Source organism: Dendrobates tinctorius, unplaced genomic scaffold (assembly GCF_039654945.1).
Source record: "Dendrobates tinctorius isolate UK_male_01 unplaced genomic scaffold, ASM3965494v1 ptg000054l, whole genome shotgun sequence".
Taxonomy (NCBI): Eukaryota; Metazoa; Chordata; class Amphibia; order Anura; family Dendrobatidae; genus Dendrobates; species Dendrobates tinctorius.
In genome coordinates, this window is record NW_027361722.1 from 18,569,125 (window position 1) to 18,583,704 (window position 14,580).

General features: G+C 44.9%; 1 protein-coding gene across 1 annotated transcript in view; it reads right to left on the reverse strand.

Moving 5' to 3' along the window:
• Positions 1 to 14,580, reverse strand: part of ABCG1 (ATP binding cassette subfamily G member 1) — a 63,476-nt gene that overhangs the window by 22,067 nt on the left and 26,829 nt on the right. Inside the window, exons 3-5 of the mRNA XM_073577203.1 lie at positions 2,648 to 2,765; positions 2,187 to 2,319; positions 1,691 to 1,741 (exon numbers count right to left, since the gene is read on the reverse strand). Of these exons, the coding sequence (XP_073433304.1) occupies positions 1,691 to 1,741; positions 2,187 to 2,319; positions 2,648 to 2,765 (302 nt within the window). The remainder of the gene's footprint in view (positions 1 to 1,690; positions 1,742 to 2,186; positions 2,320 to 2,647; positions 2,766 to 14,580) is intronic.

The following is a 14,580-nucleotide window of genomic DNA, read 5'->3' on the forward strand; positions in this document are numbered from 1 at the left end:
TCTTGTATTGTCATTATAGCTGCAAACCAGAAAGATCAGGATGATCGGTTCTATACGTCTCAATAGATGGTGCAGTATTGTAATCCAGGTTATTTTACTAATGAACCAGGAAGATTAGGATGATCTGGTCTATAAGTCTCAATATTGTTTAGTAAAAGCAGATAGGCCATAAAATGGGAATCCCTACCCCTGAAGTGATGGCGCAGCACTAGGATGTGATACCACTTTATAATCGGTAAGATCCCAGAGTTTGGACCCTACAAATCAAAAAGTGATGACATATCCCGGTTATATACCATCATTTAACAATATGCTTATAATCCTTTAACAGAGAAACCAATAGAAAACTAGGAGGAGGAGGAACCATTAGCAATTGTCAGTTTACTCCTCTTTGAAAGAGGCGCACCTCTCCGCGCCCTTTTCCCCCACCATCCTGAATAAAGTAATCTCCCAGAGTCACCGGATACTCAAAAGAATTGGGGAGGTTTGACAGGACATAAGATTCACCCCACAAATTACCTACACAGTATGACGTCCCCACGGTCCCCCTACACAGTACAATGCCCCCAAAGTCCCCCTACACAGTATGGTGCCACTGCTGTTCCTCATACAATATGATACTCCCAAAGTCCTCCACATACAGTATGATAAACCTACAGTCCCCGTGCACAGTATGGTGTCTCCACAGTACCCCACACAATTTGATGCCCCCAAAATGCTCCATGCACAATATGATGTCCACATAGTCCCCCCTACACAGTATGCCCTCACAGTCCCAAACACAGATTGATGCCGCAACATTCCCAGACAAAGTATGATGCTCCCCAAGTCCCACACACAAAATATGATGACCACAGTCTCACCTACCCAGTATGATGCCCTCACAGACTGACTCACACACTGTGATACCCTCACAGTACCTCCTACACAGTATGATGCCCTCACAGTCTGACCCACAGTGTGATGTCCCCACAGTACCTCCTACACAGTATGATAGTCCCACACAAACAGTATGATGCTCCATAGTCCTCCACACTCAATCGGATGACCCCACAGTCTCTCCTACACTGTATGATGCCCTCACAGACTGACTCACACACTGTGATACCCTCACAGTACCTCCAACACAGTATGATGCCCTCACAGTCTGACCCACAGTGTGATGTCCCCACAGTACCTCCTACACAGTATGATAGTCCCACACAAACAGTATGATGCTCCATAGTCCTCCACACTCAATCTGATGACCCCACAGTCTCTCCTACACTGTATGATGCCCTCACAATCTGATCCACAGTGTGATGCCCCCACAGTACCTCCTACAGAGTATGATATCCCCACAGTCCCACACAGTCTGATTTCCCCATAGTCCCCCACACACAATTTTATACCTTCACATTCCTTCCTACACAGTATGTTGACCCCATAGTCCCCCTTCCCCACACACGGTATGATGCCCCGACACAGGCGTCACACTTGCCAGTCACATCCCTGCTTTCTGCTCCTGTTACTGAGCTGGTCTCTGCTGCTATTGAAAGTAATGCCAGAAGGTCTATCATGATTTGCTGACTCTTCCTGGCGTCCATAGGTCTCCCCCTTTATTCCAGGAGTCTCCCTCAGGCATTTTAGAAGTATGGTCAAGTATGAGCTAGTGGGATATGATAAGAATACAATATATACTGTAACTTACCATTTCCCTCCGTCCCTCGTCTTTCTCTTGTAGCTTCAGGTGAGCAGAGACCTACAATAAAATTCATACATGAGTAATATAAGGACTGTCTATATTGACATCACCCTCACAGTAACACCATTCAATATAATATGGAGGATATAAAATAAGAGTATAACAGTCATAATATGATACTATAATGCTCAAAAGCATAAGAATTAAAAAAAATGACATGCCCCTTTGGCTCACGTCTGGTTCTATAGAAGTTGTCTTTTTTGGGATATGGGGGCGCAACAGTCCCCATAGCAGCACCCCTCAAAATAAGTAAGGTACATGAAGAAAAGTAGTTCTTCAAGATAGATATCATCTTTGGTCAACAAATGGTAATAGGATTAGCCCACAAGATGGTTCTGGAGTTTTTGGAACTTTCTATGGCTGCTAAATATAAGGTGACCCTCAGCACAGGAGCGGCATAAGATGGAGTGATTGTATATGTAGGATGTGCCGCTAAACTTACCATCATAGCCTCCTGTACAGTTAGATGGGGCAGCAACATGTCATCCTGCATGATGTAACAGGACACTTTCCTGAAGGTCCTCAAGTCACGTGGCTGCCCATTGATGAGAATCTCTCCCTTCATGCCAGTCTCTCTGGAAAACAGCAGAAAAAAAAATCATACCAACGATGTCCCTGCTGGGACTTGAAACTGTAATACCAGGCACAGCCTCGTAGACCCCTAAAAAAAAAGGCTAGCCAGAAAATGTTTACTTTCTCTACAGCGCCCCCAGAGGTGAAATGAAGAATGGCATAGCTTCCATTGAAACCCAGTAGTTGTCTGTATAGTGCGTGAGCACGCTTAGACCTCCACAGATGAAGGCCCCAAATACGTGACCCCCATTTATTATGCAGCCTCCCCTGTACCTTCTGTATTATATTAGGTAAAATTACATTATTCATGATCTGTTTCGGATTACTGACCTGTATCCTGCTAGTATGTTCATCAGCGTAGACTTTCCAGCCCCCGATGGACCCATTATTGCTACAAGTTCTCCACAACCAAATTTCCCAGAGATTCCTTTCAGCAAAGTTTTATAACCTGAGGACCAAAAAAATTAAAAACCATCAAAAATGTCCTGATGAAGCAGGCAACAGGCGAAACTTGGGTAACGTCTACCATATCCATGCTATGACATAAGACTGCTGCAAAACTTTTTTCCTTTTTTTTTCCTCTTGTTTGTATCCTTTAACATTTTTTGTTGCCAAATTCTTGAATTTTGAGCAAAATAAAAAAACACTTTAAGTTTAACCTTTTTTGCAACTTTTTCGAGTAAACAATCACACGTTCCATTAATGTGTCGTACACAACTCAAATTTGGGGAAAAAAATTATTTCGTACAAACAATAATTCTTTGGGGGCGGGACAAAAGTACAATTCGGCAAAAATGTAGCAACGTTTTAAAAAACTCCCTTTTCTTCTGCGATTTTGCTTTGAATGTGTGACTGTATTATAATATGATTAAAACATAAAATAAATGAAAAATAAAAAAAATCCTTTTTCTGGAAGGATTTAACGAAAATAACAGAGTATACGGTTGTGTTTTCCGGCAGTGATCAGCTCTGATCTATTAAGGAACCTAGAACACCAGGCTTTATTCTCTCTGCAGCTCCCCCAAAGGGAAGACGAAGTATTGCATCGTGTTCATTGAAATCAGTGGGCTATCCAGGTAATGCACAGATGTGGTGGGTCCTCCAGAGCGAAAAACAGTCTTGGTGCAAATGTATGACTTTAAGTATTAGATGTAGGTTCCGAATTAGGGACTGTCTTCAATTAAAGGGGTTGTCTGGTTTAGGAAACCTGTTTTAATACATTATATTAGGAAAGTGAGGTAACAAGGGGATCGTCGATTTTTTGCCTATAGCAGAGAGCAGATTCTCTCTGGAGGACCCATCTTGTCATCTATTACATAGACAGCCCATTGATGTGAATGGACACTGTGTAGTGCTTCACTTGCCCTATGGGGGCACTGCAGGGAAATGTAACACTTGCTTCCCCATGGATTACAACTGATCGCTGGTGGTCTCAGCAGAAACTCACTTTGTGATCAGCGGGGAACCTCCTAAAAATTAAAGATTGCCCAAACCCCTTTAATTTTCAACCAATCCTTAAAGGCACCTTCTCTTTCATATAAGTCACTGTGGTGTAACAGTTGACTCCTTTCTCACATTAATTAATAATTAATCAGGCCACATAGAAATCTGGGATACAGGGAACGGCTCCCGTCTGAGCGGCTACACTATATCCATTGTCCACATCACAGAAAGAGGCAAATATCTGTCCTAATAAACCCCCCGTACAGGATTTCCGCGGCGTCGCCGGCTTATGATCCGCCATTGTACGCTCATTATCCGTTTGACCTCAAGACAAAATAATGAGATAATTTCACGTCTTCTCTCAGGCAATAAATGGTTTCCATTCATCTCCGGTGGGATCTGAGACAGGACATCAGTGTCCGGGCGATCGCCGCGGCGCTCTTCCCAAAGTTCCACAAGGGAATATTACTGCCAGTTGTATTTACCAGAAAATGTAAGAAATCCTTACTATAATCTATTAATATTATTGTCCCATATTAACTAGAACTGTCCATACTATAGGGTGTAGGGAGGACAAGTATGGGGGTCTCAACTCAGGACCCGCTCAATTCCCCCACTGTAGATATAACGGCTCCTGCTCTTCTGGATTTCTACAAGATTTTGGAGGAGTCTGTGGGAATATTCACCTTTTCATCCAGGAGATCATTTGTGGGGTCAGGCCCTGATGTTGGGGGGAGGTCGGGGGTCACAATCTCTGGTCTAGTTGTTGGATGGGACTGAGGTCCGGGCTCTGTGCGGCCCCTCATGTTCTCCCCCCATGTCTGTATGGACCTTGTGCACTGGGCACAGTCATGGGGAACAGGAAAGGGTCTTCCCCAAACTGTTCCCACAAAGCTGAAGATACAATTGTCCACAAAGTCTTAAGACACCAGAACTAAGAGACCGCGGCCGCCCCCTGATAACAGCCCATAGCATTATCCTCCTCCCCATTTGTACAGGGGGCACAATGCAGTCAGGGGGTAACGTCCACCCGGAATCACCAAACCCAGACTCCTCCATCAGAGAAGTGTGACCCGTCACTGCACAGAACACGTCTCCTCCAGAGTCCAGTGGTGGCGTCTTTACACCACTCCATCCGACACTCGGCATTGTGCTTGGTGGTGTACGGCTGCATGCAGCTGCTCGGCCATGAAGCTCCCGGCGGGGGCGCAGTGCTTGTGCTGATACCAGAGGAGGTCTGGACTCTGCCGTTATGGAGTCAGTAGAGCGTTGGTGACTTTTCTGCTCTCCGCTCCAAAGCACACGGCCCCCCGCTCTGTAACATTACGGGGTCTCCACTTCGTGGCTGAGTTGCTGCCATTTCTTCCACTTCTCAGTAATATCACTCACAGGTGATGGGGGAAGATTCAGGAGGAAAAAAAGTCATGAACGGACTTGTTACCCCGGTGGGTCCTATTCCAGGACGGCGCTGGTATCAGGGATCTCTACACCACCGGACGATCTGTCACATGGTAGTAAAGCCAGATGGCACGGCGGAGGGCCAGAGGTTATACACTGGGGGTGAGGGGCTGCAGGCTATACATCCGGGGCGAGGGACCAAAGGTTATACACCGGGGAGTGGGGGACAAGAGGTTAGACACCCTCACCCTGCACCTCACCCACTGCACCTCACTCCCTGCACCTCACACCCTGCACCTCGCACTCTACACCCTGCACCTCGCACCCTGCACCTCACACCCTGCACCTCACACCCTGCACCTCGCACCCTGCACCTCGCACTCTACACCCCGCACCTCGCACTCTACACCCCGCACCTCGCACTCTACACCCCGCACCTCGCACTCTACACCCCGCACCTCGCACTCTACACCCCAGCAGCCTAATCCTCCTTATGTTTCTATTTTCCATTGTACATTAAGTGATCAATAGACACAGCAGACCTCGGCTATTACTACAGGGTCGTGTCCAGTATTGATTGGAGAGGACAATGTAGGTCACCGATCTATCACGGCCCATCCATTAGACCCGGCCCATGGACCCCGAGAACTGGATACAGCAAGCAAGTTATATGAGGACGAGCAGCAATTACACAACACAGATCAGGTCATATCTGAGCTTCTATCAGGAGAAGGAAAGTGTCACATTGTACTGAGGAATGATAGATAGATAGATAGATAGATAGATAGATAGATAGATAATAGATAGATAATAGACATATAGATAATAGATAGATAGATAATAGATAGATAGATAGATAGATAATAGATAGAAGATAGATAGATAGATAGATAGATAATAGACAGATAGATAATAGATAGATAGATAATAGATAGATAGATAGATAGATAGATAGATAAAAGATAGATAGATAGATAGATAGATAAAAAAAATAGATAGACAATAAATAGTTAATAAATAGATAATAGATAGATAGATAAAATATAATAGATAGATAGATAGATAGATAATAGATAGATTTCATGACCACACAGAACATTTTGCAGGGTGTCTACACTAACAATCCTGTAAGTGCCAGGAGAGAAGTGAGGCATTGTGGGTATAGAGGGACGAGGGCCCGAGGCATGTTCAGATCCTCCTGACACTTTATAATGAGCTCCTTCTTTTTCTGTTCTTTCACTGTAAAATGTCACTCTCTAACATGTACTGAGAATCTGTTTCCTGTATGAATGATTAATATCAGCCTCAAAGCCGAGCTGTTATTCAATACGAAAATGAAAGATAGAAAAAAAAGAAAACTTTCCTGCAATTTACATTTAAAAACTGTTGTGGACTAGAACTTAAAAGCGAACTCCACCCCGAAATGATAACATTTTTGGAGCTATCTTAGGTCTCCTTTTCGGTTGGATGGTTCCCCACTGATCAGATGTCCTTTTTCTAGGATCTCCAATGATCAGCTGTAAGTGCTCCTTTTTCCTGCAGCACCTCCAGTGGAAAAATGAGGTATTACACCTGACCTCAATGTTTGTAATTACGTCTATATAATGTCTGGGCTTGCCGGTCCTTAGTAGACTCATTTTACTCCCATTAGTAGATGAGGGTCTTGAATAGTGAATCCCCTCTAATAACTGAGAACTGAAGGATAGGCTATGTGGCCGGAACACACAGGTGATGCCCGCTTGCTCTGCATGATCCCTGCTTCTCACAATCAGCAGACTAATGACCTTCCCTAAAGAGTTTTCCATCTTTCTAATATAGGTTAGGAATAAATTCCTCCACATTTATAAGCTTTCTGCTTGCTGTCAGTGAATGCGTTTACCTGCAGAGATGGATGACACTTGTCCTGAAAGTCTAGTACGCACAATCTGCTGCAGCAAAACCAAGTCAGGACACATTTTTTTTGCCCCTATATTTATATAATTAAAAATGTTCCCGTTCATTGACAGCAAGCACAGATTAATGAAAATGTTCAGAAATTGAAGTGCAGAGTGTATTACAAAACTGAGGAATTTTTCAACATATGATGAATGACATTTATTTAGCTAAATGTAGAAAACCCCATAATTTATTGAATGGCAGCATTTGCTTCACATTGGCCTCTACTTCCAAAGTTTTCCAGTCATCACTAATAGGGGAAGCTCATATTGACTTTAGCACCATTAGTATGAATCCATTTGTAGTGAGCTCCCTCTAGGGGTGGCTGTATAGATCTGTATCTGGTGAGCTCCCTCTAGTGGTGGCTGTATAGATCTGTATGTAGTGAGCTCCCTCTAGTGGTGACTGTATAAATCTGTATGTAGTGAGCTCCCTCTAGTGGTGGCTGTATAAATCTGTATGTAGTGAGCTCCCTCTAGTGGTGGCTGTATAGATCTGTATGTAGTGAGCTCCCTCTAATGGTGGCTGTATAAATCTGTATGTAGTGCGTTCCCTCTAGTGGTGGCTGTATAAATCTGTATGTAGTGAGCTCCCTCTAGTGGTGACTGTATAAATCTGTATGTAGTGAGCTCGCTCTAGTGGTGGCTGTATAGATCTGTATGTAGTGAGCTCGCTCTAGTGGTGACTGTATAAATCTGTATGTAGTGAGCTCCCTCTAGTGGTGGCTGTATAAATCTGTATGTAGTGTGCTCCCTCTAGTGGTGGCTGTATAGATCTGTATGTGGTGAGCTCCCTCTAGTGGTGGCTGTATAGATCTGTATGTAGTGAGCTCCCTCTAGTGGTGACTGTATAAATCTGTATGTAGTGAGCTCCCTCTAGTGGTGGCTGTATAGATCTGTATGTAGTGCGTTCCCTCTAGTGGTGGCTGTATAAATCTGTATGTAGTGAGCTCCCTCTAGTGGTGACTGTATAAATCTGTACGTAGTGAGCTCCCTCTAGTGGTGGCTGTATAAATCTGTATGTAGTGAGCTCCCTCTAGTGGTGGCTGTATAAATCTGTATGTAGTGAGCTCCCTCTAGTGGTGGCTGTATAGATCTGTATGTAGTGAGCTCCCTCTAGTGGTGGCTGTATAAATCTGTATGTAGTGCGTTCCCTCTAGTGGTGGCTGTATAAATCTGTATGTAGTGAGCTCCCTCTAGTGGTGACTGTATAAATCTGTATGTAGTGAGCTCCATCTAGTAGTGGCTGTATAAATCTGTATGTAGTGAGCTCCCTCTAGTGGTGGCTGTAGAGATCTGTATGTAGTGAGCTCCCTCTAGTGGTGGCTGTATAAATCTGAATGTAGTGAGTTCCCTCTAGTGGTGGCTGTATAAATCTGTATGTAGTGAGCTCCCTCTAGGCAAGGACAAGGCAGACCAAGCCAGGAAGCACAATAATCAGGCACCTCCCACAGGAAGAGGCAGCCTGATATAGCACATGATCACTAGGACTTCCGGGTCATGTCCTCCACTACCATAGAGAGGACAAGCCTGGAGACAGAGCAGAGGAGAGCGCGCGTGTGCACTGAAACATAGCGCAACCACGGAGCTAGGAGTCAAAGGTGCGCGTGCGCACCCAACGGGACCCTCGGAGAGGCCGCGGCACCGGAAGTGGTGAAGACGAACCCGGGGTCCCGCCCCCAGTTGGGAGCGGTGTGACAGGTGGCGTGACAGCGTCCTCTAGTGGTGGCTGTATAATCTGTATATAGTGAGCTCCCCCTAGTGGTGGCTGTATAATCTGTATGTAGTGAGCTCCCCCTAGTGGTGGCTGTGTAGATCTGTATATAGTGAGCTCCCCCTAGTGGTGACTATATAATCTGTATATAGTGAGCTCCCCCTAGTGGTGTCTGTATAATCTGTATGTAGTGAGCTCCCTCTAGTGGTGGTTATATAAATCTGCATGTAGTGAGCTCCCTCTAGTGGTGACTGCAGATAACAAGTGTTGTATCCCTCTACAGCTGTGACTATTGCACATCTGTGAGAGATCTTAGTGAGTAATATTTGGACCCTTCCTTGATTCCTAAAGTAGAAAATAAAAGAATGAAAATGTTTTCACATGGGAGAGAAATGTAAAAAAAATGGTTTTATATTTAAGTGGGTCAGTGGTAAACGGGTTCAGTGAGAAAAATGTTGAATATTTTATTCCGTCTTTGTTTAATATGAATGAGACATTAGTTTGTGATTAGCGGCAGTGAGAAGCCTTAGGCTATGTGCCCACGTAGCGATTCTGAAGCAGAATAAACCTGAGCGGAATCGCACACCCTGCTCCTGGGAAAACGCATGCGGTTTTTGACGCGCTTTTGTAAGTGTTTGTCAAGCATTTTTGCATGCATTTTCCTAAGCGTTTTTGCCCATATAATTGATGGTATGTGGAATCGCGTGCGATTCCGCAAAAGTAATGAACATGCTGAGTTTTTAATGGCTAAGCGTTTCCGCAGCGGTTAAAATCGCACCATTGGCACAACATGTGCATTTTTCATTAAAAACCATTGGATGCTTTTCTTATGTGTTTCTGCAGCAGAGTCGCTTGTCTAAAAGCGCTGCAGAAACGCTTAAAAAACGCTATGTGGGCACACAGCCTAAAAGGAACGGTAAAATGGGCAGAAGCCGCTTAAAGCTGTTTTCAAGTTAAATGTAATTAATCATTGGAAGTCGAAAACTTTTGCAACTTTCCAATCCACTTTTTGCGTCATCTAAAGGGCACTGCTTGCTGTCAGTGAACTGGAATATTCTTGAATACATTCATAAGCCATAAATTATCTTAGATGATGATCTATTAATCAGCGCCGCTGTCTGGCTAGGGTAAAAGGCACTTGCCAAAGCGGGTAGGGGGCACCAACATGCCACTTTGCCCCCATTAGAGTATTTTAGGGTGAGGGCAGAAAACCGATCCTTTGCACTGGGTTACAAAGAGCCCAGCAAAGGGGCGATTAAACGTAAAAAAAAACCCACAAAAATTCAAAGCTGATTAGTAAATTGAACCATATACAATCTATTATTCTCTGTTATCAGCCATCAAAGGAATGACTGACAGAAGCTTGGAGAACTATTACTTTGCCCAACCTATCTATGATGCAGGGTGCATTGTATAGTGCTGCATGCTGCGATCCCCCCGCCGAACACGTCCTGATACGGTAGGATTTAAACCGGTCTTTCTAGTTTCAGGAACAACAGATGATGACTCCATGAATTCTGTCGGCTTTACAGAAAAACTTGAAGCCGGTCAAATTTTTTAACTATTTGAGATCACAAAAAAAGGTTCCATCTGGTCCAGCGTCTGTATTGTGAAGTCTGGGGTCTGTACTAACGGAAATTCAGGGTCTATATTAGTTCACAGGCTCTGGAGTGTCTGCAGTTATTTAGAGGTTCTAATCTGGGGTCTGTATATATTTGGGGAACCTGGTCTGCGGTCCGTACTTGTTTATGGGGATTGGCCTTGGATTGGTATTTGTTTGAGCAACTAGTCTTGGTTCTGTATTTGTGTAATGTGTTTCACCTGGGCTTAGTATTTGTTTAGGGGTCTGGTCTCGGGTCTGTGTATATTTAAGGGATCTGATCTGTGGTCTGTATCTGTTTATGGTGATTGGCCTGGGATCTGTATTTGTTTGGACATCTGATCTGGGTTCTGTATTTATGTAATGTGTTTCACCTGGGCTTGGTATTTGTTTAGGGGTCTGGTCTCGGGTCTGTGTATATTTAGAGGATCTGGTCAGTGATCTGTACTTGATTATGAGGATTGACCTGGGATCTGTATTTGTTTGGGCTTTTAGTCTTGGTTCTGTATTTGTGTAATATGTTTCATCTGGGCTTGGTATTTGTTTAGGGGTCTGGTCTCGGGTCTGTGTATATTTAGAGGATCTGGTCAGTGATCTGTACTTGATTATGAGGATTGGCCTGGGATCTTTATTTGTTTGGACATCTGATCTGGGTTCTGTATTTATGTAATGTGTTTCACCTGGGCTTGGTATTTGTTTAGGGGTCTGGTCTCGGGTCTGTGTATATTTAAGGGATCTGATCTGTGGTCTGTATCTGTTTATGGTGATTGGCCTGGGATCTGTATTTGTTTGGGCTTTTAGTCTTGGTTCTGTATTTGTGTAATATGTTTCATCTGGGCTTGGTATTTGTTTAGGGGTCTGCTCTCAGGTCTGTATATATTTAGAGGATCTGGTCAGTGATCTGTACTTGATTATGAGGATTGGCCTGGGATCTGTATTTGTTTGGGCTTTTAGTCTTGGTTCTGTATTTGTGTACGGTGCTTAATCTGGGCTTGGTATTTGTTTAGGGATCTGGTCTGAGGTTGGAATTTGTTTAGGAGGTCTGATCTGTGTTCTGTATTTTTTTAGGTGTCCAGCCTAGGGTCTGTATTTAGAGGGTTTGGTCGGGGGTCTGCATTTCTTCAGTGCTTCAGCCTGGAGTCTGTATTAAGAGGGTCAAATTGAGGGTCTGTAATTGTTTAGGCACCTTGGCCTGATAACTGAAGGTGTTTACAGGGTCTAGTCGGTGGCTGCATTTGCCTAGTGGTCTAAAATAGAGTCTTAACCTTTTAGTAACTTTTTGTTAAGGTTTATCGTCTGGGATCTGTATTAATTTGGGGTTTCTGGTCTGGGGTCCATATTTGTTTGATCTAGGGGTCTGTACTCATTATAGATGTGATGAAGGGTGTTATGTGCACTATTTGGGACTGGATTATCATAGCCTGAAAACATGCCATATACTGTATATATGGAACATAAGACAAAAGTTAGTATTCTGCTCCCCTGAGGTCACATCCCAAACATTGCAGAGTACAATCTTAGCAGAGAGCTCTCCCCTGACTGTAGGAAGAGACAACATAGATGTGACTTCTATAGGACCCCGGAAGAGTGAGGGCCCCCGATATGATTAGCCTTAGTGACAACTTGTACAACTCTCACTTCTGCACTGCCGTTACATTGTTACTTCAATCAAACTTACTATCATAGTTTTCTAATACAGTTTGTGTGTCGATTTGTCATCATTTCCAATATCTCTGCTTGCTGCCAGTGAATGGTCACACTCTCGTTTACCTCCAAATTCTGTTCCAGTATATTGGCCAGTGATTGTCTCTTTCTGCTTATCCTGGCACATTTTCATCCTGAGCCCGATGCAGTGATGACATCATGGTACGAGCTGGAAAGCGTCGAGCAGGCAGGTGGCAGTGTGCGGCCACAGAAAGACTGCAATATTTTACTCTATTTTTAATATGAGACAAGACGGCCAACACAGCCTTCCCAAAAACTGCAAAATCTGACGTTCTCTGTTCACACCAATATGGAGAAAATCCTTAAAAGTTTGCACCTCTCCAGTCCTCATTGGGGGGTCACCTTGTTGTTACTATAGTTAGGGACCATCCTGATTGGGGACACCTTGCTTTTACTAGTTAGGGACAGAGTTAGGGACAGTCCTGATTGGGGACACCTTGTCGTTGCTAGAGTTAGAGACCGTCCTGATTGGTGTCACCTTGTCATTACTAGAGTTAGGGACCGTCCTGCTTGGGGTCACCTTGTTATTACTAGAGTTAGGGACCATCCTGTTTGGGGTCACCTTGTCAGTACTAGAGTTAGGGACCGTGCTGATTGGTGTCACCTTGTCATTACTAGAGTTAGGGACCGTCCTGCTTGGGGTCACCTTGTTATTACTAGAGTTAGGGACCGTCCTGCTTGGGGTCACCTTGTCATTACTAGAGTTAGGGACCGTCCTGCTTGGGGTCACCTTGTCATTACTAGAGTTAGGGACCGTCCTGCTTGGGGTCACCTTGTCATTACTAGAGTTAGGGACCGTCCTGCTTGGGGTCACCTTGTCATTACTAGAGTTAGGGACCGTCCTGATTGGGGACACCTTGTCATTACTAGAGTTAGTGACCGTCCTGCTTGGGGTCACCTTGTCATTACTAGAGTTAGGGACCGTCCTGCTTGGGGTCACCTTGTCATTACTAGAGTTAGGGACCGTCCTGCTTGGGGTCACCTTGTCATTACTAGAGTTAGGGACCGTCCTGCTTGGGGTCACCTTGTCATTACTAGAGTTAGTGACCGTCCTGCTTGGGGTCACCTTGTCATTACTAGAGTTAGGGACCGTCCTGCTTGGGGTCACCTTGTCATTACTAGAGTTAGGGACCGTCCTGATTGGGGACACTTTGTCATTACTAGAGTTAGTGACCGTCCTGTTTGGGGTCACCTTGTCATTACTAGAGTTAGGGACCGTCCTGCTTGGGGTCACCTTGTCATTACTAGCGTTAGAGACCGTCCTGATTGGGGACACCTTGTCATTACTAGAGTTAGGGACCGTCCTGCTTGGGGTCACCTTGTCATTACTAGAGTTAGGGACCGTCCTGTTTGGGGTCACCTTGTCATTACTAGAGTTAGGGACCGTCCTGATTGGGGACACTTTGTCATTACTAGAGTTAGTGACCGTCCTGTTTGGGGTCACCTTGTCATTACTAGAGTTAGGGACCGTCCTGCTTGGGGTCACCTTGTCATTACTATAGTTAGAGACCGTCCTGATTGGGGACACCTTGTCATTACTAGAGTTAGGGACCGTCCTGCTTGGGGTCACCTTGTCATTACTAGAGTTAGGGACCATCCTGTTTGGGGTCACCTTGTCATTACTAGAGTTAGGGACCGTCCTGCTTGGGGTCACCTTGTCATTACTAGAGTTAGGGACCGTCCTGATTGGGGTCACCTTGTCATTACTAGAGTTAGGGACCGTCCTGATTGGGGACACTTTGTCATTACTAGAGTTAGTGACCGTCCTGTTTGGGGTCACCTTGTCATTACTAGAGTTAGGGACCGTCCTGCTTGGGGTCACCTTGTCATTACTAGAGTTAGGGACCGTCCTGCTTGGAGTCACCTTGTCATTACTAGAGTGAGGGACCGTCCTGCTTGGAGTCACCTTGTCATTACTAGAGTTAGGGACCGTCCTGCTTGGGGTCACCTTGTTATTACTAGAGTTAGGGACCATCCTGTTTGGGGTCACCATGTCATTACTAGAGTTAGGGACCGTGCTGATTGGAGTCACCTTGTCATTACTAGAGTTAGGGACCGTCCTGCTTGGGGTCACCTTGTTATTACTAGAGTTAGGGACCATCCTGTTTGGGGTCACCTTGTCATTACTAGAGTTAGGGACCGTGCTGATTGGAGTCACCTTGTCATTACTAGAGTTAGTTACCGTCCTGCTTGGGGTCACCTTGTTATTACTAGAGTTAGGGACCATCCTGTTTGGGGTCACCTTGTCATTACTAGAGTTAGGGACCGTCCTGCTTGGGGTCACCTTGTCATTACTAGAGTTAGGGACCATCCTGTTTGGGGTCACCTTGTCATTACTAGAGTTAGGGACCGTCCTGATTGGGGACACTTTGTCATTACTAGAGTTAGTGACCGTCCTGTTTGGGGTCACCTTGTCATTACTAGAGTTAGGGACCGTCCTGTTTGGGGT